Below are 22,550 nucleotides of genomic sequence, written 5' to 3' on the forward strand. Positions count from 1 at the left end.
CATTACATACCATGGTGGGTGGGTTCGTTGGTTGGTTTTAAAGCAGCAAAACAGACTCTCTTAACAGTGCTAAACCACTCTTTAGACAAGCAACAGATTTCCTGGCCAGCCAAAGGCATGAATGCAGAAACAGCAGAAACAGCCTAACATAGCGGGCTGCATCATGACTTCATGCTACATGAACTCCTGATGAAGACCAGACCATCCAAAGTGTATTTTGAAGATGCTGCACTTGCCACACTACATGCCAGAGCTAAACAACTAGCACCCTGTCATCACTGAAAAGGAACAAAAAAGCTGTTACACCCATTGTCTTTGATGGAGAAAACCCAAGAAGATTGTCTCCACTTGTTTAATTAAAGCCTTTCTGCCCAACAATTTCTCCTCTCCTTAACTGCTAAATATCTTAACTGCTGGACCTGTTGGAGAGGGTCCAGAGAAGGGCCACCAAGATGATCAAAGGTCTGGAGCACCTCTGCTATGAAGACAGGCTGAGAGAGTTGGGACTGTTCAGCCTCGAGAAGAGAAGGCTCCAGGGAGACCTTATAGCAGCCCTCCACTACCTGAAGGGGCTACAGGAAAGCTGGGGAGGGGCTTTTCATCAGAGAAGATAGTGATAGGACAAGGGGTGATGGTTTTAAATTGAGAGAGGGGAGATTTAGGCTAGATATTAGGAAGAAATTCTTCACTATAAGGGTGGTGAGGAGCTGGAAAGGATTGCCCAGGGAGGTTGTTGATGCCCCATCCCTGGAGGTTTTTAAGGCCAGGCTGGACAAGGATTTGTGCAACCTGATCTAATGGTAGGGTTCCCTGCTCATGGCACGGGGGGTTGGAACTTGATGATCTTTAAGGTCCCTTCCAACCTCAATGATTCTATGATCTATTTCCCTCCTCTCATTCACAGGCCAGCTCCATAAACAGTTAAAATGCTTTTTAAAGCCCTTAATAAACTCCCAAGTCACCCAGGCTTCTTTGAACTACAGTAATTTCTGCAGCATGCCAATGCGCATTCAGCAACAAGCCACACATGGCCTCTGCCCCAAACCGCCAGTTTGTGGTTAACACTGCCACAGTGCCCTTAAGCTTATGGGGGTGAACTAATATTTTGCCTCTGAAGCATCAGGACTCATGCTCTTCTTCTCCTGCTTCAGAAAGAAACCCCTTCCCCTCCCAGCTCAACAGCAGCATTTGGTGGTGGCTGAAAAGCAGCTGCACAGTTTTAACGACGGAGGCTGGGTAGGGAGCTCCTTTAGGACTCTGAACTCAGCTTCTAAACACTATCAGCAACAAGTTAAAGAATCCCAGCTGGCCGAACAAAAGCAGTCTAGGCAAAGGCAGGCTGAGAGGCAGCTGGAGACACAAATAGCCTCCCAGCAGAAAAAAAAAAGGTACCGATTATACCCCTCCCAGCTGCTGTTTGCCCACAAAGCCTGTGAGGGAGCAGTTTCTCTTCCCGCTATTTTTACTTCTTACTTCCAAGTGAACTCTGTTCTGTGTTGTTTAGTATTCCTAGATCAGGTTGCTGGGTTGGTTGGTTGGGTTTTTTTTTGCAATGGAAATGAAGCTGAAAGTTGTATGTAGACAAAAAGCTGGTGTTAAAAAAATATAATGGTCTGGTGCAAAAAGGAAATGGTGAAAAAAGCCCTGTGGAGTTTGGAAGATTTCTGGAGAAAGAAAATGGAATCCAAATGTAACCATAAAAAGAGAGAAAAGGCGGGGGGGGAATAAATTAATGAAAGGTATTTTCTGTCTGCCTGTTCCCTCTGCAGCAGACTGATTTTCCCAGTGGAAGAAATTTTCTGTACCTCTCAAAACAAATCAGCCGGTTTGTTTTTTTTCTGGATGTTTATTTTCTGAGTTAAGGCAGACTTTAAACAGCAAGAGAAGCCAGACTCCACCCTGTGCAGGAGGCTGAAGGAGGAGGCCCAACCCCGCACCTGAGCCCAGCCGGCAGATCAGATCTTGGAGGGAGAAGGGCGGCCAGCTGGGAGAGGTGCTTTCAGTATCACCTTGGCTGTCACATTAGTAACACTGGAAGTTTAATATTATTTTTTTTTCAGTTCTGGAATAAAAACAAAATTTAAAATATTTACAGTTCTCACATTTAATAAGATTATTAATGTTGGTCCCAAATTGGCCCAGCATGCAATCCTCAGTCGGCAGGTAAGTGCACAGACTAGAAAAAATAATTTTTAAAACTGTCACCTGAATCCAGGTTAGCAGGAGAAAGCATATTTTTTCCTGTCATATCCTGATCTCTTCTTGTGTTATTATTTTCCCAAAACAGCTTTATATAAAGCTGCTGTGAAGGCTTTTCTCTAGAAGGGTTTGCCAACAGACAGAGGTACACAGGACTGCAAGAGACTGCTCCCTTCCAGTCTCTGTGGCAATCCCACTGTGTAACCACCTCCTCAGCCAACCAACTTCTGATTTTTAACAAATTTAGAGATGTGCTGGGCTTTCCATCAGCTGTGTACTAACCCGCTGGAACAAAAACCTCATTTCCAAAATCAATGTACTACTCCTGTACTAAGTCTGTGCCTTAGTCTCAGCACGTGTCCACCACCCTGAGGTGCACACAGCACGGGTGTGCTCTGCCTTCCTTTACCAAACCAAGTTTCCTCTTGAAACACAAGCTGAACATAATTACCTGTTCACTTTTGGCAACCTTCCCCACCACCCCCCACCCCCCCCCACTCTCTTCTTCTAATATTAACACATCTTTCAGGAGGATGGTTGTTGAAATGCATGCAAAACAGTCTCACTGGGGCCTCCTATAATGGTATCTCTTCCCTCTGCTGATAACACCTCAACAGACCATGTCTAGGTTTTAATTTATGTTCATTTCCATGGCTATATCCTACTCAACCTCAAACAGATCAATCATGTAGGATAACCCTGGGAGCTGCAATGACCAGAGCTGGGCCCTGAAGTCGTTGTGCTTTCCTGCAGGCTCGTCCCATTACACACACTGAACAACAACTACCAGATACACTTTCTGTCCCTTGCTCCCAAAGGGAAAGGTGGGACCTGGCAGGAAATGTTTGCAGTGGGGGTCTGCTACAGGCCACTGGATCAGGATGGCCAAGCAGATGATGCCCTCTACAAGCAGACAGGAGCAGCCTCCCACTCACAGCCCTGGTCCTCATGGGGGATTTCAACCAACCCAATAGCCTCTGGAGGGACAACACTGCAAAGCACCAGCAATCCAGGAAGTTCCTGGAGTGCACTGATGACAACTTCCTCCTCCAAGTGGTAAAGGAATCAACAAGAAAAGGTGCTGTGCTGGACCTTGTTCTCAACAACAGAGACAGGTTGGTTGGTGATGTAAGACTTAATATTTGAGACTAGGCTGTAGTGAACATGACATGGTCGATTTTGGGATCCTTAGGGTAGCAAGGAAGGAGTGAAGCAAGCTCACTACCTCCTACTTCAAGAGAGCAGATTTTGCTCTCTTCAAAAATCTGCTTGGTAGGGTACCATGGGACAAAGCCCAGGAAAGCTGGTCCATGCTCAAGGATCACTTCCTCCATGCCCAGAAGCTATGTGTCCAAATGAAGAGGAAGGCAGGCAGGAGAGCCATGAGGCCTGTAGGATGAGCAAGGAGCTTCTGGACACAGTGAAATGTAAAAACTAGGTATACAGAGAGTGGAAGCAAGACCAAGTATCCTGGGGAGAGTACAGGCAGGCTGTCAGAGAAGCAAGGGAGTGGATAAGGAAGGCCAAAGCACAGATGGAGTTGGACCTGGCCAGGGATGTTAAGAATAACAAGAAAGGTTTCTATAGGTATTTCAACAATAAGAGGAAGATGAGGGAAGCTGTGGGCCTGCTTCAGAAGGAAACTGGAAACCTGGCCATGCAGGACATAGAGAAGACTGAGGTACTCAATGACTTCTTTGCCTCAGTCTTCACCAGCAAAGGGTTTGGTCACACCATGCAAGTTAGAGAAGGTGAAGGCATGGACTGTGAAAAGGAAGATCTCCCCACTGCAGGAAATGAGCAGATTTGTGACCACCTGAAGGACTTGAAGGTGCACAAGTCTATGGGACCCGATGGGATGCATCCATGGTTCCTGAAGGAACTGGCCAACAAAGTTGAAAAGCCTCTGTCCATCATATTTGAGAAGTCTTGGCAGTCTGGAGAAATCCCCACTGACTGGAAAAGGGGAAACATAACTCCCATTTTCAAGAAGGGAAAAAAGGAAGACCCAGGGAACTATAGACTAGTCAGTCTTACCCCTGAGACCAGCAAGATCATGGAGCAGATGCTCCTGAAGGCTCTGCTAAGGCATGTGGAAAACAAAGGGGTAATTGGTGACAGCCAACATGGCTTCACCAAGGGCAAATCCTGCCTGAGTAGTTGGCTGGCCTTCTACAGTGGGGTCACAGCATTGCTGGACAAAGGAAGAGCAATGACTGTCATCTACCTGGACCTGTGCAAAGCCTTCAACACTGTCCTGCATGACGTCCTGGTATCAAAACTGGAACAGTATGGATTCGATGGATGGACCACTCCTTGTGTAAGGAACTGGCTGGATGGTTGCACTCAAAGAGTGGTGATCAATGGCTTGATGTCCAGGTGGAGACCAGTGACAAGTGGTGTTCCCCAAGGGTCAGTACTTGGACAGGTGCTTTTTAACATATTTGTCAGTGACACAGACAGTGGCATTGAGTGCACCCTCAGCAAGTTCGCTGATGACACCAAACCGTGCGGTGAGGTCAACATGCTGGAGGGAAGGGATGCCATCCAGAGGGACCCTGACAGGATTGAGAATCATAGAATCATAGAATCATAGAATCATAGGGGTTGGAAGGGACCTCGAAAGATCATCTAGTCCAACCCCCCCGCCAGAGCAGGGTCACCTAGAGTACATCACACAGGAAGGCGTCCAGGCACGTCTTGAATGTCTCCAGTGAAGAAGACTCCACAGCCTCTCTGGGCAGCCTGTTCCAGTGCTCTGTCACTCTCACAGTAAAAAAAAAAATTCTGATATTCACCTTAAACCTCCTATGCTCCAATTTGTATCCATTACTCCTTGTCCTATCACTGGTCATCACTGAAAAAAGCTTAACTCCATCTTCTTGACACTCACCCTTTACATATTTGTAAACATTGATGAGGTCACCCCTCAGTCTCCTCTTCTCCAAACTAAAGAGACCCAGCTCCCTCAGCCTTTCCTCATAAGGGAGATGTTCCACTCCCTTAATCATCCTTGTGGCTCTGCGTTGGACTCTTTCAAGCACTTCCCTGTCCTTCCTGAACTGAGGGGCCCAGAACTGGACACAATACTCCAGATGTGGCCTCACCAATGCAGAACAGAGGGGGAGGAGAACCTCTCTTGACCTACTAACCACACCCTTTCTAATGCACCCCAGGATGCCATTGGCCTTCTTAGCCACAAGGGCACACTGCTGGCTCATGGTCATCCTCCTGTCCACCAGGACCCCCAGGTCCCTCTCTCCTACACTGCTCTCCAGCAGGTCAGCCCCCAACCTGTACTGGTACATGGCGTTTTTCTTCCCCAAATGCAAAACTCTACACTTGCCCTTGTTGAACTTCATCAGGTTTTTCCCCGCCCAAGTCTCCAGCCTGTCTAGGTCTCTCTGAATGGCAGCACAGCCTTCTGGTGTGTCAGCCACTCCTCCCAGCTTGGTGTCATCAGCAAACTTGATGAGGGTACATTCTGTACCCTCATCCAGGTCGTTGATGAAGATGTTGAACAACATCGGAGAAGTGGGCTCGTGCAAACTGCATGAAGTTCAACCAGGCCAAGTGCAAGGTCCTGCACGTGAGTTGGGGCAATCACATGTAGAAATACAGGCTGGGTAGAGAATGGATCGAAAACAGTCCAGAGGAGAAGGACTTGGGAGTGACAGTGGATGAGAAGCTCAATATGAGCCAGCAATGTGTGCTTGCAGCCCAGAAAGGCAACTGTGTCCTGGGCGTGGCCAGCAGGGCCAGGGATGTGATTCTTCCCCTTTACTCGCCTCTTGTGAGACTCCACCTGGAGTACTGTGTCCAATTCTGGAGCCCTCAACATATGAAGGACATGGAGCTCCTGGAGAAAGTCCAGAGAAGGGCCATGAAGATCATCTGAGGGCTAAAGCACCTCTCCTATGAGGAGAGGCTGAGAGAATTGGGGCTGTTCAGGCTGGAAAAAGAGAGGGCTTCAGGGAGAACTTATAGCAGCCTTCCAGTGCCTGAAGGGCCTACAGGAAAGCTGGGGAGGGGCTTTTTACAAGGGCCTGTAGTGAGAGGACAAGGGTAACAGGTCAGAACTGGGAGAGGGCAGATTTAAATTAGACATTAGGAGGAAATTCTTTAGTGTGAGGATGGTGAGACAATGGAACAGGTTGCCCAGGGAAGTTGTGGAAGCCCCTTCTCTGGAAGTGTTCAAGGCCAGGTTGGATGGGGCTTTAAGCAACCTGGTCTAGTGGGAGGTGTCCCTGCCCATGGCAGGAAGGTTGGAACTAGATGATCTTTAAGGTCCCTTCCAACCCAAACCATTCTGTGATTCTGTGACTGTATGACCACCACTGAGAAAAGGTGATGTGCCAAATGAAAGTTCAGCCTGATCTGATTTTTGCCAAATACTTCATTGGAACAGGCTGCCCAGGGATGTGGTAGAGGCACTGTCCCTGGAAGTGTTCAAAGAACAGGCAGACCTTGTGTTTCGGGAGATGGTTTAGTGGTTAGGAGTTGTAGGGCAGACGGTTGGTCTTGATGATCTTGAAGGTCTTTTCCAATCTTGATGATTCTACTCCGAATCTTTCTTCTCTGCTGATGACCTCCCAGCTTCTAGCAGAAATTCTTGTTGTAGTCTCCGAGTACATGGCCTGCTGCTCTGCACTGCTGGACATTATCCCAATTCCATTACTCCAGCACAGAGTCATCCAATTCCATCTGTACAACAGCCTTCTTGCCTCTTCTTGGGCTGGTGCTTCCCAACTCTTATTCAGCAAAGTAGCAAATGTGTCCTTTTTTTGGTGCCAGGGTCATTAATTTAAATGTAAAACAAAAGTCAGTCTCTACTCTTGAGGAAATCTCTAAATGATTTGCCAGTTGACTGATAGTTTTTCTTTCAGTACCACTTGTTTACATTCCCTTTGCTGCCTAATTTCTCCCCCCCTTAAAATTCTTCTACATGACACACTCACTAGATAAACTTACTACTTCCCATGTGGCATGCAGGTAGATTAATTTGTTTCTGTAGGAGAACTCTGAAGAAAGAGCTGGCAAAGGCAACACCTTTGCTTAAGAAATCATACTTCACTTTGTTCCACTGTCCAATTAGTTCCAAGTCTTTTCACTTTTCGTCCATTCTAAACTTGTTGTAAAACTCTGCACATGGTTTAGATAAATTATCAACTCCAGTTGCCTGGATCACTTTTCCCCTTCTAAATACAGGCACAGTCTACACAACTCACCATTCACATCAGAAAACAGCAGACCCAATAAATGTTACTGGAAATCTCTCCTTCCAACCCTGCAATTTCACCTACTAGTTCTTTCAGTGTTCTCACATGGAGATTATAAAGCTTTACAATCCCAAAGCATGGAGGTCAATGCTTCCATCTAAATACAACTATCTCATCTCACATCTAATGACACACATCAGAATAATCAAGCAGAAAAAAAATTACATTTTAAAAGTAATATCTTTATCAATTTTAATATTCACTTCACTGATATGGCAGCACAGCCCTTGGTATTTCCTATCCTTTGCAATATCTACCATGCTTATCCACTCACAATCTAAAATAATCTATAGAGTACTCCTAAAAAGTGTTCTAGTGCTTAGCTATAGTATTATGCAACTTCTAAATGACAGACCAGTAGCATTCATGATGCCTCTTTAAGCTGAACTTTTGAACAGAAGCTAAAATTCTTGGCACTGATCCAGCAGAAGGTACCATGAGAACAAGCCTAATAATTTCCAGTGGAACTAAGAAGGAAGAAGCCCTTGAAAGTAGTATTTTAGAAAAAGGAACATGTAAATATAAGAGTTTGGCGGATAAACACCATTTGGTGGGTCGAAGTCCAAAATTATTTTCTGTAGCACTACAAAAGTTCGTTTTACAGCCACAGTCAGGTTAAAACTCCTTATGCCAAAATGGTTACTGTCAGAATGAAAAGATTATACGGTCTTGGGAGGAGACATGGTGAAAGAAGGCATTTCCCTTAACTGAAGCAAAACACTTTTAAAACATACGTACTGTAGCTATATTTATCTTGAAAAACATCACAAATAAATATGCATATTGCACTGTGATATTATAGCCAGGACAGGATACAATCTCTTACACTGCAACCAACATCTAAGGAAATGGATAAGGCATCCAAGTTCACTACGTTACCTAAGTAGTCCTAGCCCCGCATCCAAACTCAAGAATAACAGAGCTGAAACATTTACCATAGAAAAGCAATACCTGGTTTGAAGCTTCAGTTTTACCCTATTACATTTAACTGAACATGAAGATTTACTGAAACTCTTTGATTCAACATACTCTGCTACACAGATAAGCTTCTTGAAGAACATAAACGTCTGCAAACTAAGAAATTATAAAACTGAAAGGGAAGTTAAACCTATTTTCATGCCTGTGTAAAGCACAAAAAGTTGAATTAACTTCTCTCACTTTCCATGCCTGGCTACTTCCTCCTTCATTCAAAATTTTCTTTCAAAGAAAATAATGTATTCCATTAAAAAAATTGTCATACAACATGTGAGAATTTGCAACCTGGCGTGTTTTTTGCATACATACTCCAGACAAAGAAATAAAATAATCACCAAGGAAGGTGAAATCAAGAGCACATGTGTTGGTATTTTTTGAAGAGGAGGCATTTTCCTTCTGCCACCTAGTGACCAATTTATTCCGTTTAAAATGTACCATATTAAATGGAATACCTTCATGACTCTTCCTCCACCTGACAGCAGTAGTGTTGCTAATTGCATTATTCCCAGAGACAAGTATTGTAGAAGTCATTTTGTTGTGGGCTCCCTACAGTAAAGCCCTATAATGCTCATCACCAGAAAGCTTCGAGAGCAGAGTTCACCCTCATTAGAGCTAAGACTTTGAAGGCTGCCTTACAGAACCACATCTGGTGAACCTGTCACACATCACGACTCCAATTCCCCGTACAGCTGGCAGAACGGTAAATAACTTCACAGATCTTCACATGCTTGTTATAGCTTGCGCTTTTTGTTTTAAATCTCACTGATCCAGGGTAGGGAGATTTCTAAAATGTTGAAACATCTCTGCAGTCACTTGATCAGCAGTGCCTACTGATGACACTAATTGCTGGGATTACTTAGGACTTTTCTTGTGTATCAGACAAGCAATTAAAGATGGAAAAAGTGTATCTTTGAGTTCCTTCTGAGCTATGAAGAAGCAACCTGTAACAGAAAGGCCATGAAGGGACTAACCAGATTAATTCCAAGAAAACTGGCCTAAATATTTTCTTATTCATCTATCAAGATCTGTACAATACTGTGTGCTCCCATAGGAAGGGGCGTCTCGTATCTCCGTCTGTCAAGAAAGTAAAGTTGCTTCAGTACATTTCCAACTTGTATCATTTATAGCACAGATTCCTTGGGTTTCTGGCCGTGGCTCTACATTAAATTTAAAAATGCAAGTGTCTCAGAAATTTGCACACAGACTTTTTTTTCAGCCAGAAAACAGTCCTGCTTTCGGCATCATGACTTGACAGTGAATCACTGTTTCTCCATTTCTTTCACTTCAGCAGTGCTTCTTTTTCATGGGTCTTCAGAGGAAAGAATCTCCAACTCAAATTTATTTGTTTTTATTTTTAAAGCAAAGCCTTTCCAAGAAGTATATTCGTAAACGTTAGAATAAATACAAACCCCTTTTCATTAACTAAAGGATATGAAAGCTGCTAAGAGTTTGCTTTGACTATGTCTTTCTCACATCATTTTCAAATATCCAACTTCAGATAATTTGGCACAAGATTTACCAAGCATCAATGCATTTACAGAACTGTCCTGGACTTCCAGGCACACCTAAATTTGTAAGGCAGAGGCAAGGGTACTGTGGAACTCTGTTCACAATGCTTAAAAGTCTAGAGAAGGGGACTGGTGTCCCTTTTGAAATTTTTAAATGGAAATCTTTACAAAACACCTGAATTTTATTCCTTTAAAAAAAAAAAAGGGAGGGGGAGGAGAATGGACTCTATGCTTGATTGACACTGACAGATTAGAGTCAAGCCCATGGTCTAACTGAGAAGATTAGAAAGCCTCAGCAACAGGCCATCGTGCTTCCTCCCTATCAAAAAATCTCAAATCCAGACAAGAGCAAACATGAAAGAACCTTCCTTAATTTGGTGTCATTATTACTAAAAATCCCCACACTTCCTTTGTCCGTGAGGCAAGAGGCAAGCACGAGCTTTTCTTGCACAGGATTCCTGTAACTTTGTATTATTATCTGTATTAAATAACTAAAAGTAGGGATGCTTCCCTTTACCACCTGCTGGATTGTAATTCCTCCCCGCCATGCTCATTCCCACTTCCTACCTTGTCATCTCTTCCTCTAGCTCTGGATTCCCTCTCGCGGCTGGCTGCGGCCTTCTCGCCCTTGGACACCGCGTGTGCTCTGCCCGCCGGCCCGCGGGGCTGCAGCCCTGGGGACTCCTTCCTCAAAGGTTTTACTTCTCTGTTAGGACGTTTTATCTGAGGTGGATTCCTAACAATGAGCAACCACAACAAAAAAATACTTAAAAAAGAGCAACATCAAGACGGAAGGATTCTAATGTTTCATCAATTCCCTTAGTGCGTCATTACTAAAGATGACAAGACCCTAAGTCTTATCTCTCCACATCTGCAAATTCAGGAACATATTTTGGGTTCTGACTCACACCCAAAGCAAGAAAAAAATACAAAAGGAAAAAAACCCACACACTTTCAACAGTGGAAAAAAAAAGAAAATTAACAATACTATTAGATCAGTATTCCTAGCCAATCTCACAACAAACCAACGTGCATTTAACAGCAGAGGAAACAATTTAGAAGTCGTCAAATTGTAGTTTCCTCTGACTCCAAACCAGGAGATTGTATTAGGTTACATTCATATGCACAAGTTTTATGCAACCAGATGACATTCCTGGGGTTAAAAAAAGAAAAAAAAGGGCTGATAGATTTTACAGGCCACAAAACAAGGGAGGGAGAATTGTAAAACAATCCTCTTGCCTCTGACTTCATTCCTCTGTGTGACAATATAAAAATGTAAAAATTGCCTAGAAAGCAAAAGCAAACAGAGCCAGAATGTAACTATCTATACTTATGTGCATCACTCATGATGTCAAAGATAACCATAAGTGGCATGAGGAGGCAGAATTTTGTTTTAAGACAAGGTGTGACAGTCATTTTGCTCTAGCAATTGTACTTGAAATACAGAACTAAAATAAATGGCAACTGCTTAAATAAACTGAAATGGAAACTCTTCTCCCTGCACATGGGAGCCCACTTACCTCTCCAGGAGACTCTGGTTCCAGGCACCTAGCTAGTCACTCCTACCAGAATAAAGGAGTGACTTTCTTTAGAACTCCAGCAATAACTCTGACTGTAGTTTAAGTACTTTTTTGCCAAATGAATTACATTTCTTCTTTACTGCATATGACTATGAGGTAAATGAAATGTGATTTTCACATTACAAATGCTTTCAAAAGAGAATATAAAATTATGGCGACTTAACTTTATTTCACCCACTTTCCTTGAGCCTCTAATTACCTGTGTTCAGCTGGAACAGGAGGAGGCCAAACAGCAGGATCTCTAAAAGGCTCATCTTGACAGGATACAGGGATATCTGCAGGTCTGTCCATTTTAAAACTCTCTAAAGTGTTGACAATGCTCTTAACTTGTTCATATTCTTCAACTAATTCTTGTCGGACCTTGAGAAATACACGCATTATTTAAAAATTGTTACAATTAAAACCTTTTTTTCTTTTTTGAAAACCATAAAAGTACCTCAAAACATTCAGTATCCTCAGAAGCGGGGACTCCCAAGCCTTTCCACTCACAAATCCCAGGCTCATCAGACTGACAGCAGATCTTTAACAACAGTATAAACAATTCATTCTCTGTCGAGTTCATCTTCCTGCTTGTCAATGTCATTACCAGACATGATTGCTAACGCATGGATCACTTTTCCTTAGCATGTGCTGATGCTTTATGTGTGCATGTTGACATGTATGCACACATACACATGCTTTTATACCAGTAAGGGTGCAGTTGGCAGATCCTTAGTGTATTTGCTACTATTCTGGCATAAAAGAACTTCACTGCTTACAGTGTCCAACGTCCTAGCTATATAACTGGCTAAATCCTTAAAATATAGTATTATGAAATTAACCTTGTGAGGGGCACATCATCACCATGCAGTCAACGTACAAGGCAATTTTTTGTCAAATTGCAAAGATTAGGACAGAAAATGGGAACTTTAACACCCTATAGCATAAGTTCAAATGGTAAGTAAAGTAGGTAAAATAAAAAAGGAGAGAAAAATGTCTCAGAAAGAATTGTGCTTGCAGAAATACGGAGCTGGATTTTATACTTGAAGTTTCTCTTGCCACTAGTCAGGCAATTAGAACTACTGCAAAAATTTCAAGATTATTTATTTGATATTTGTGCATTTAAATTTTCTTGCACGAAGCCTAGAAAAAATAAAATTATTGTAGAAATTTGCTAAGTTTTAGGTAATGTGTCTTGTTACAAGCTCAAGATTTGTATGCTAAGATCAGCACTTCTTAGCACACACCAGCAGCCAAAAACTGCATCGTAGTTCTTCCTCAGATGCATAAGCTTTCAGTGCATTAGCTTATGATGTGCTGGGATTCACCTGAGTGCACTTGCACTGCATCTTACCAGTCTTCCACCTATCACTGAGGGATGCTTCCCATCCTGTGGGATCAACCTCCATGCTTACTTTGGCGTTCACCCGCTCAAGGGTCATAACACCCAGATGTCACCTCTTCACTAAAGTGTTGGTGCACAGCTAAAGCTAATTTGTGTGTTGCTGTGCATGCCTGGAAACCAGCACTGGCGCTCTGCAGCTAGGTCTACCTTAGCCCAGTGTGAATCTTGCCTGTTACAGGCTTGCAGCTGACATACTGAACAGACATACTGAACCTTTCCATCCACTGGGAAGACACACAGGCTCTAAAAGCTCTCCTGAAGAAATACTATGGTGGCCTCACCATTTGCAGGCTGCCACCAGGCACACGACTGAGGCTACAACCAGCATACACTGCAAGGCTGCATCAAAACCCAGGATTTTAAATCAGCTTACAAGAAACCCAAGGAGAGACACCAGGCACCCAGCTGTGCTCATGTCATGCATCCACGCGAAAAAGAGCTGGAAAAATATTACCTAGGAATGCTGCAACAAGGCTTTGTTTTGTGGCAAAGAGAGGAAGGCAACTGAGGGCAGTATCAACAGATGTCAGTGATGCTGCCTGAAATCCAGATTCTCTTTGCTGTGCAGACTTTGAGTAATCGAGAGGATCAGGAGAACGGAGGTCTGCAAATCCTGCCTGTCTGCAAATCCTGCCTGTCTGCTGAGGTTATAACAGCAGCAAATCAGGGAACAAATACTAAACCACATCACATCTTATGACTGCTCTTCCTAACGGTGCTTATTGGTGAAAAGATACGGCCACTAGCCTGAGATCTCTCCGTTTCCATGTGTGCTTAGCAATGAACCATGCTGGGCACATTCAGGATGCTGTGTCTTGTCAGCACACTTTTAGAAACATGCCTCTTCCAGCCTGATTTTCACCTGCTCATCCCATTTCCCTCTCACACTTTCATTTACCCTCTCAGAATGGTGTCTGCCCTCACCTGCCCTGCTCTACATATTCAAAACAGCAGCAGCAGTCCCCCACTTGTGGTGAGGCAACTTCAAGATAGAAAGCACTATCTGACATAACTGTGGGTGAGGTATATAAAAGAATGAATTATTAAATTAACAGCACTCACTAACAAACACATATCACCTCTTTCTGGAAGCTACAGTTCTCCTAAAATACTACCAGGTACATCTCACAGCAATGTATCCTTCAGCTCTGTAATATGTTCAGGAATTTTCCCATTACAAGGAGATACAAGGAGAAATTAGGAGATTTCAGCAGTACAAAGAAATTATGGTTTAAAACCTGTTTAAGAAGATGTGTGACTGTTGTCAGCAAGATACCAGTAAGGACAGAGGCAAAGTGAAGGGTAAATAGCCATGCTTTTGCAACCCTGCATTTTCTTCACCAGGAGCTATATGTGCATCTGTACAAAAGAAGCCTTAGGTACAAGAAGAACTTGATCATTTCACAGGGCAAAGCAGCCTTCTTGCTCCTTCCAGATAGGGTAGCTCTATCTTCCCAAAGACACAGGACAACCAGCTCAGGCAGGATTGCTCCTGCCCTGCTTTGCTCTCTTTGCTTTCTCATCACACAAGTAAAACGACAGAAAATTAGCCTAGGACTCTTTTGCTGGGTTAGCAAGCTGCCCTGGCTTGCTACCCTGTAATCAGGTGAATCCCAGAAGAAGAATACCAGGGTTCAGAGGAGGGAGAGAAGCTGATACAGCTGGAGGGAAGACTAGGTGGGGAAAAGCTTGGCCTCTCTGGGCATGCAGCATGTTAACTGGATTCAGCTACCGTGTGCAATTGCCTGCTTGCAAAAGCCACACTCTGGTACACCAGCCACATCACCTCCTCCACAGAAGCAGTATCAGGGCCATTGGGCAATGTTAGAAAGACTGATAAAAAGCCTTTCAGCCCAGAGGGTGGCCCCACAGCTCTGTTCTGACATTCCAGTCCTAAGGATTTACAGTAACCAAGCAGAAAACACATCCTAACGTACAGGTATAAAACAGTGACCAAGAGTTGAGTTCACTGTATCTTAGTGGTAGTTCCAAAAAACATTTCAGGGACTTCCTCTGTATTTCACAATCTGGCAACTGTTGTACCTTCGGCATCACCAGCTTTTATTTACTGTGCTAGAGCTTGTACTTCTACACAACTTCCCATAGCAATAAGCATGTGTGTCTGTACCTTGGTAAATACAAGTCATGTGTGGGGTTTCTTGTTTTGTTTTTTTGGTTGGTTGGTTGGTTGGTTGTTTTGTTTTGTTTTTGTTTTTTTAAATTATATCATGCTGTAACAAAACAAATCAAGTTTCTGGAAAAGTGTTTTCTAAACCTGAAATTACTGCCTAGTGTTAGTTATTCAACAAGGTCCATTTTAAAAAAGCAAAAAGTAACAATTCCCAAAATGGATGCCCTGTAGTTCAGTTTCATCCCATGGAGTCAAGGTATAGCTTCTGTAAACACAGTTCTTCATGAGTTACCTGCAGAATACTCCTTAATTACTCATGAAGTAACCTACAAAGGGTTGATAAAACAGGCATGAAGGAAAAAAAACAGAAGTACAGATTGACTGAAATTAAAAAAAGTAAAAATGATCCTTTATTCTTTTAGCAGGAATACACTGCACTTAATGACCCACTTCAGTGACCATGGTCAGTAAGGGTGCCTCGCTGGCTGCTCCAACTGCTCTGAGAACCGTTGAACTCCTGTGCTCTCCAATTCTGTACCACACACAGCACACAGGTGTAACAGGCAGCAGGCTTTGCTCAACAGCCCCTGGCCTTGTCCTAAGCCCGTACCATCTCCTGGGGGCATGCTCTGCTGTCATGCTGCAGCTGCTGAACTGTCACGGAAGCTGCTCTTTCCTACAAGCCAGCTGTCTAGTAAAAAGACTGCAACAGCCAAGAAACTCTCTCAGAATAAACAGGGGAAATGTCAACACAAGTTCACAGTAGCAGTCATAAGAGAAAAACCTACCTTTTATTGTTGTTAAGTAGAAAAAGAGATGGGTTTCTGCTGATTTTTAATCTTCCCAGTCCCAGCCTGTCTTTACATGGATTAATATGCCTACATGTCAGCCAAAACTCAGAGCACAACAGAGAAGCAACTTTTCCTTTTTCAAATGAGCTCGGAGGCCTAGGAGTAAGGATAGGAATGGAGCCATACTTAGCCACCCAAGAGCAAGCTGGGAACTCCCTGTATGCAAAACAAATAAGGGTCTTAAGAACAGGTCACTGTTGATATCCCCAAGCTAAGCTAGTTATGGGCCAATCAACTACAATGAATTTTCCAGAAGGCTGAGGAATTCTTATGCTGTCACACCGCTGCTTTGGTGGACCCTCCAGGATGCATCTTTGTCCCTTTTGAAGTCCTGCAGGTTGTGCCAGACTAGAAACACAATCCCTTTCTCCCATTTAACACTGATTTTGAAGTCCCAGAAGAGGTACTGCATGGAGTGGAACTCAGCCAATCAACTGCTCCCAGGAGAGCAGATTCACATTCCTCTTTCTCCTAACTATGCTCTCAACACCAAGCTCTAGGAATCCTTGAAACCAGGGTGCCCAGTTGCAAAGGTGAAGCTGACTGTGCCAAATGAAATGCAAGCAAGCAAATACTGGCACAGAATATTATTCTGACCAGACCAACCTGTAGAAATTTGAAAACAACACTGGAGCTAAGACAGGTATATCAAGAGTGTTTAGGAGTCTGACACAAAATCCCAGCTACTTCTGGTTCACCTCTGCTCTACATCACTCAATAAACTGCTGGAAAAACCCCCTGTAGGACCCAAGGCAACAAGACAGATCCACCTAGCATGAGATACCTATTTGGCAAGGATCACTCACTGCAGAGAAGTAACCAGGTAGTGAGAACAACGGTTCATGTAACAGGTATGAGTTGGTCAGCTGCAGAGCCACAGCTTTGAGATGTTACTCATATGGACATACCTGTTTTATGAGGGAATGTGTATGCAAAAACCTGAAACTGAGTTCACAGCCTCAGAAGTATCAGTAGGACAAACACCCCGTTTGTGCACTACACAGAAATGTACAGAAAGGAAGGGCATGCTTCCTACTACCAGATCCCCTCAGTGTCGGTGTCCTAGAAATCCTTAAGGAGGCTCAAGATTGTGAACATGAATGCAGACAGTACATCTCAGAGAAGAAATTATTTAAGGAACAATTTTCTCCTTAGAACACGTATCTACAAGGACATTCACACTGTGGACTGCTCCCAACACTAAAAGGTCTACCTACCCAGAGTCTGCTAGAGATTGTTAAACTCCACCTCCAAAAGGTACCAGTGATATTATCCTCCTGAAATTCCTCAGAGTGGAGAAACTGAAGAACCTAAAGAACTGGCTAGTTCCATACGCCAGGGGAGACAGAATTTCAGGTAAAAATCAACTAGGTTAGACCTGAATTTTGCTAAACTTATATAATGTGTATAGCATAACTTTTCTGAGAATGATCTAAAAATAATATCTACATATTATTTTAATATTGAGAATGAATGTTTATTGTGATCCAACTTTTGGGTTAACTTTTTTTCAGAACAGGTTGTCTGTCTGTCAGCTATTATATATGGAATGTGGCTGCTGTTGAGCTGGAAAGCAATACTAACATCCAGATCATCAGTCTCCCTCATAGTCTGTCCCAAGGAGTGAGAAGGCACAACAATTATTTATCAAGAGTGGGTAAGAAGGCAGGTCTACCTCTGTAGGTCTCACCAAACCACCCAGGTGCAGGTATGGAAACGCTACTGCTTTCAGGGCTGTATTGTTTGTTTTCAGAGCTATATCATTTTGCTCCCAGTGCTATGGGTAGATCCATAAATACATGAGAAGGCAAACAGCCTGGGGATGAAGCACTTCTCTTTTTTGTTGTTTGTCCCTAAGCTGAGACTGGCACCAGTAATGGCAAAGAGATATTCTGACAAAGCTCATCTGCCACTGCTGTGTTGGGAACTTCAAAAATTCACGAGTGCACAGCATGACAAGACACTCCCTCACCTGCTGTTGATCTTTGGGGGACAGTTCTCTAAAGTATTTATGGGACACTGTCAGAAGTCATTCTATTTTTACCTAAAAGGGATAATTTCTGAGAAATTGGCAGCTTCAGATCCTCTGCTAAGAAGCCAGCTGCCTTCCCCAGGGAATAATTGTGGAAACTGTTAATAGTCCTTTTTCACTTGAGGCTTGTCTCCAATGTACAGCGCACATTCCATGGTGCAGTGGCTTCTATGAACACACAACACCATGAGACTTGAAGCAATCTTCACAAGATAAGAGCTGTTAAAAGTTTAATGGCAGAACCAAGGTAATCAGAGGAAACACTAAATACTAGAAGTGAAGGCAATGTAGTGATGCAGCTGCAGAATGAGGAAAGCCTCATGGTCTATTTTCATGTCAGCTACAAGCTTGGCAGGAACTAAGAACATGCATGGGGTGTGAACACCTTGCATCAGCATGCCCTGGGGTAGAGAAGAGCTTGAATACAAATACTTGAATGTGAGTATCTCCTGTACAGCATTCAGCTTATTGGATCACCAGGAAAGCTAGGCACTATCACTGCTGCTTGTACACATACATGCTTTGCAGACAAGCCCTTAATAAACAGACAGACGTTTACAGTCCTCTGATAAACACCTATGAATAGCACTGTAATTACAAAAGTCTTGCTAACAGGGTTGTAGCTATCAGTACACAAAATACTCCATGTTGGTGCCAGATGTGTCAAGCACAAAATCATAACCAAAGCACCTGCTGCAATAAAAACAAGAATAACAAAAAAGCTTCTGCTTTTAAAGGACATTAATCAAACATATGATATTTAGGAAAACTGTTCTTGAAACCATCTTTTCAGCTACTTACTGCAAATATCTATATTTTGTAAGAGTCATGTTCTCCTTTCAAAAAATAGTATTTATTCAATATGATAGGGGCAAAAGGCAGTAAGTTCCTGTCCTGCACAGCAGATGCCACAGGCATGTCCCTCCTGCCACACCTTCCTACCTACCCTTGCATAACAGGTACAATTCTTTGCAAGGAAAACTGAAGGTCTGTGACTAGTGGAGTCCCTCAGGGGTCGGTACTGGGACCGGTGTTGTTCAACATCTTCATCAACGACCTGGATGAGGGTACAGAATGTACCCTCAGCAAGTTTGCTGATGACACCAAGCTGGGAGGAATGGCTGACACACCAGAAGGCTGTGCTGCCATTCAGTGAGACCTAGACAGGCTGGAGAGTTGGGCAGGGAGAAACTCTATGAAATTCAACAAGGGCAAGTGTAGAGTATTGCATATGGGGAAGAACAACCCCACATACCAGTACAGGTTGGGGGCTGACCTGCTGAAGTGCAGTGTAGGAGAAAGGGACCTGGGGGTCCTGGTGGACGGGAGGATGACCATGAGCCAGCAGTGTGCCCTTGTGGCCAAGAAGGCCAATGGCATCCTGGGGTGTTTTAGAAAGGGTGTGGTTAGTAGGTCAAGGGAGGTTCTCCTTCCCCTCTATTCTGCCCTGGTGAGGCCACATCTGGAATATTGTGTCTAGTTCTGGGCCCCTCAGTTCAAGAAGGACAGGGAACCACTTGAGAGTCCAGCACACAGCCACAGAGATGACTAAGGGAGTGGAACATCTCCCTTATGAGGAAAGGCTGAGGGAGCTGGGTCTCTTTAGCTTGGAGAAGAGGATACTGAGGGGCAACCTCATCAATGTTTACAAGTATGTTAAGGGCAAGTGTCAGGAGACATACAGATGTGATGCTCAGGAACATGGTTTAAGCACTGGACTTTGTAGAGTTAGTTTAATGGTTGGTAGAGTTAACTTATGGTAGGACTTGATGATCTTAAAGGTCTTTTCCAACAAGAACAATTCTGTGATTCTGTGAACTCTGGAGTACATCTTTATATACTCAAACACATACACTCCCCCTTTTTTTTTTAATGAAACATATTTTGTACAATGAAAAATGGAACCACAAAATGTAAGAAAGATTTAAATACTGAGAGTGCTAAATGAGGTTCTTAAATTACTTCCTTGGCTTCATCAGTTCTCTGTTTTAGCATGACAATGCAGGTGTGCAAGAACCAGGCTAAGAGAAACCTGATTGCAATTGCACATTGTAGCATTATAGTTAAGAGCTACTCAGACAACCATTCTAGTGATGCTAACTCATCCACTCACATCTTAGTTTACTGGACATTAGAAAGTTCAAAGGATAAAACAGCAAAAGGAAATATTCAGCAAACCAGTTTTTCCAAAGTATGCAATCAAACACAGACAAGGGATTAATCAGACATCCTAAGTGAAAACAAACAAACAAATGTGTTCAAGTAGAAGAAAATCACTAATTTCAAATATGCCACAAAAATTCTTTCTCCATAAATATCAACACAATATTGTGAAATAAATGTTGTGAATTTAAGTGTGATATACATCCTCTGTGTCTCAAAAGGTATGGGAAATACAGTGTATTTTTCACCCTACCTGTTGCCATTTGCCCTTAATTGCTGGATCTCTGATTGACTGGCAATGTCTCTGGATTTGTTGGATGACACCCTGGTAATACACCATAGAAGAGTCATAATTCCCCAGGAGTGCATATTCTCTTCCTTTTTTGGCATTGTCGCAAATCTCTGCTAAATTCATCTTCACTCAGAAATCTAAAAGAGAATATAATCATCAGAAAAACAAATTTTACATGCTGTAGAATAATTCAGACAATGACACTCCTTTTTGTTTTTTCTCTCATAGCCGAATTGTGTCTTCTCACCCCTTGTCTCTCCATCTTTTTCAACCATTTACCTCTGGAGTATGTGCTTACTAGCCAAAGGTCTGAGATCATGAATCATAACTCTTTGCAGAGACAAAACCCACAATTTATTTGCTGCCTTTGGCCCCAATCCTGTTAAATTAATGCAAGAAAATTAAATGCCCTTCCCACACTGAACATAACAAGCCAAACTTTCATTTGTAGCACACCACAATATATTAGCAGCCATCAACTCATGAATCACAAATCACACGAGGCATTAAATTTCTTTTTATACTGCTGTATTACATATGTGCCTAAATGTGCCAGGCATCATCAGGGAAGTCTGCACTTAGCACTTTGAAGAGCCTTCACCCTAGTGAGATTACGATATGGTTGAATGACAGGTCTACTATAGACAAAGTTGAGAGCCTCATTCTGTTTAAATATTCTTTCAAGGTACATCCACATGCTGACTTGGATTTTTTAATTAAGTTTAAAGTGCCACTTTGGGATTTATGGCAGAGTTAGCAATCCAAATTTAAGATTTCTTAAAACTCTGTATTCCAAAGAACACCCCTGCCCTATTCCACAAAACAATTTAAGATTTACAGATTTTACTAACTTTTTTATACAAGTAGTAAATTGCAGCATGACTTAAAGGCAAACCCCATAGTCCAGCCTTTCCCAGGAACCATTCAAGAAAGCAATATTGAACCACACATTCAAAAGTAAGCTATGTAGTATGACTAGGTTTGGATTTAAGGTTCAAGCCTGCTCCTCTGTCTGAATCCCACATGGTCCAAACTCTAGGTCCTTACCACACAAAAAGAGCATCAGCTCCTTTTCCTTGTCCTCTAACTCAGGATGGGAGGATCCCTGACATTCTCCCAGATACACACTTCCAGAAGTTAAAAATAAAAAAATTACAATTCATAGCTACGCCTTCTATGACAAAGTGACCGGCTCGGTTGATGCAGGGTGAGCAGTGGACATCGCCTACCTGGACTTGTCCAAGGCTTTAGATATGGTCCCCAACAGCCTCCTCCTGGAGGAACTGACTTGTTATGGCCTTGACAAGTGGTCTGTGCAGTGGGTGGGCAACTGGCTGACAGACCATACCCAGAGGGTGACAGTAAATAGTTCCTCCTCAAACTGGCAACTGGTCAGAAGTGGGCTTCCCCAAGGATCGATATTGGGCCCAGTGTGTTTAACATCTTCTTAAGTGACCTGGATGTTGGGATCAAGAGCACCTGATGAAGTTTGCTGATGACACCAAGATGAGTGGAGAGGCTGACACTCCAGAAGGAAGAGCCACCCTCCAGTATGACCTGGAGGAGTGGGCTAACAAGAACCTTATGAAGTTCAATGGGGAGAAATGTAAGATCTTGCACCTGGGAACACATAACCCAGGAGTGCAGTTCAGACTGGGATCAACCTGGCTGGAGAGCAGCCTGTGGAAAGGGACCTGGGGGTCTGGATGGATAACAGGCTCAACATGAGTGAACAGTGTGCTGCAGTGACAAAGAAAGCCAACAGGGCTTTCTGGGCTGCATCAACAAGGGCATCACCAGCAGAGATAAAGAAGTCATCATCCCACTCTACTCAATGCTTGTCAGACCACACCTGGAGTATTGCATTCAGGTTTGGTCCCCGCTCTACAAAAAGGATGTGGACAGGCGGGAGAGGGTCCAGAGAAGGGCCACAAGGAGGATCAGACCTGCCATATGAGGAGAGCCTGAGAAAACTAGTCTTGTTCAGCCTTGAGAGAAGACGGCTTGGGGGAGACCTTATTGCAATGTTCCAGTACTTAACGGATGGCTACCAAGGAGATGGAGACTCCCTGTTTACAAGGAGTCACATGGAAAATATAAGGGGTAATGGGCTCAAGTCGCTCCTGGGGAGATTCTGATTGGACACAAGAGGTAAA

At 43.3% G+C, this 22,550-nt stretch overlaps 1 protein-coding gene across 10 annotated transcripts in view; it reads right to left on the minus strand.

Moving 5' to 3' along the window:
- The window catches only part of KATNAL1 (katanin catalytic subunit A1 like 1), a 51,325-nt gene that overhangs the window by 15,404 nt on the left and 13,371 nt on the right, over positions 1 to 22,550 (minus strand). For 6 of the 10 annotated variants that reach the window (XM_051644055.1, XM_051644037.1, XM_051644020.1 and 3 more), the window contains 3 exons: positions 20,356 to 20,531; positions 11,741 to 11,901; positions 10,529 to 10,697 (listed from right to left, as the gene is read on the minus strand). In XM_051644055.1, coding sequence (XP_051500015.1) covers positions 10,529 to 10,697; positions 11,741 to 11,901; positions 20,356 to 20,517 — 492 coding nt within the window. In that variant the 5' untranslated portion in view covers positions 20,518 to 20,531. Of the gene's footprint in view, positions 1 to 10,528; positions 10,698 to 11,740; positions 11,902 to 15,844; positions 15,990 to 20,355; positions 20,532 to 22,550 lie in introns of those variants that run through there. The other 4 variants (XM_051644073.1, XM_051644065.1, XM_051644079.1 and 1 more) reach the window with 3 other exon arrangements.

Source organism: Apus apus, chromosome 1 (genome assembly GCF_020740795.1).
Source record: "Apus apus isolate bApuApu2 chromosome 1, bApuApu2.pri.cur, whole genome shotgun sequence".
NCBI lineage: Eukaryota > Metazoa > Chordata > Aves > Apodiformes > Apodidae > Apus > Apus apus.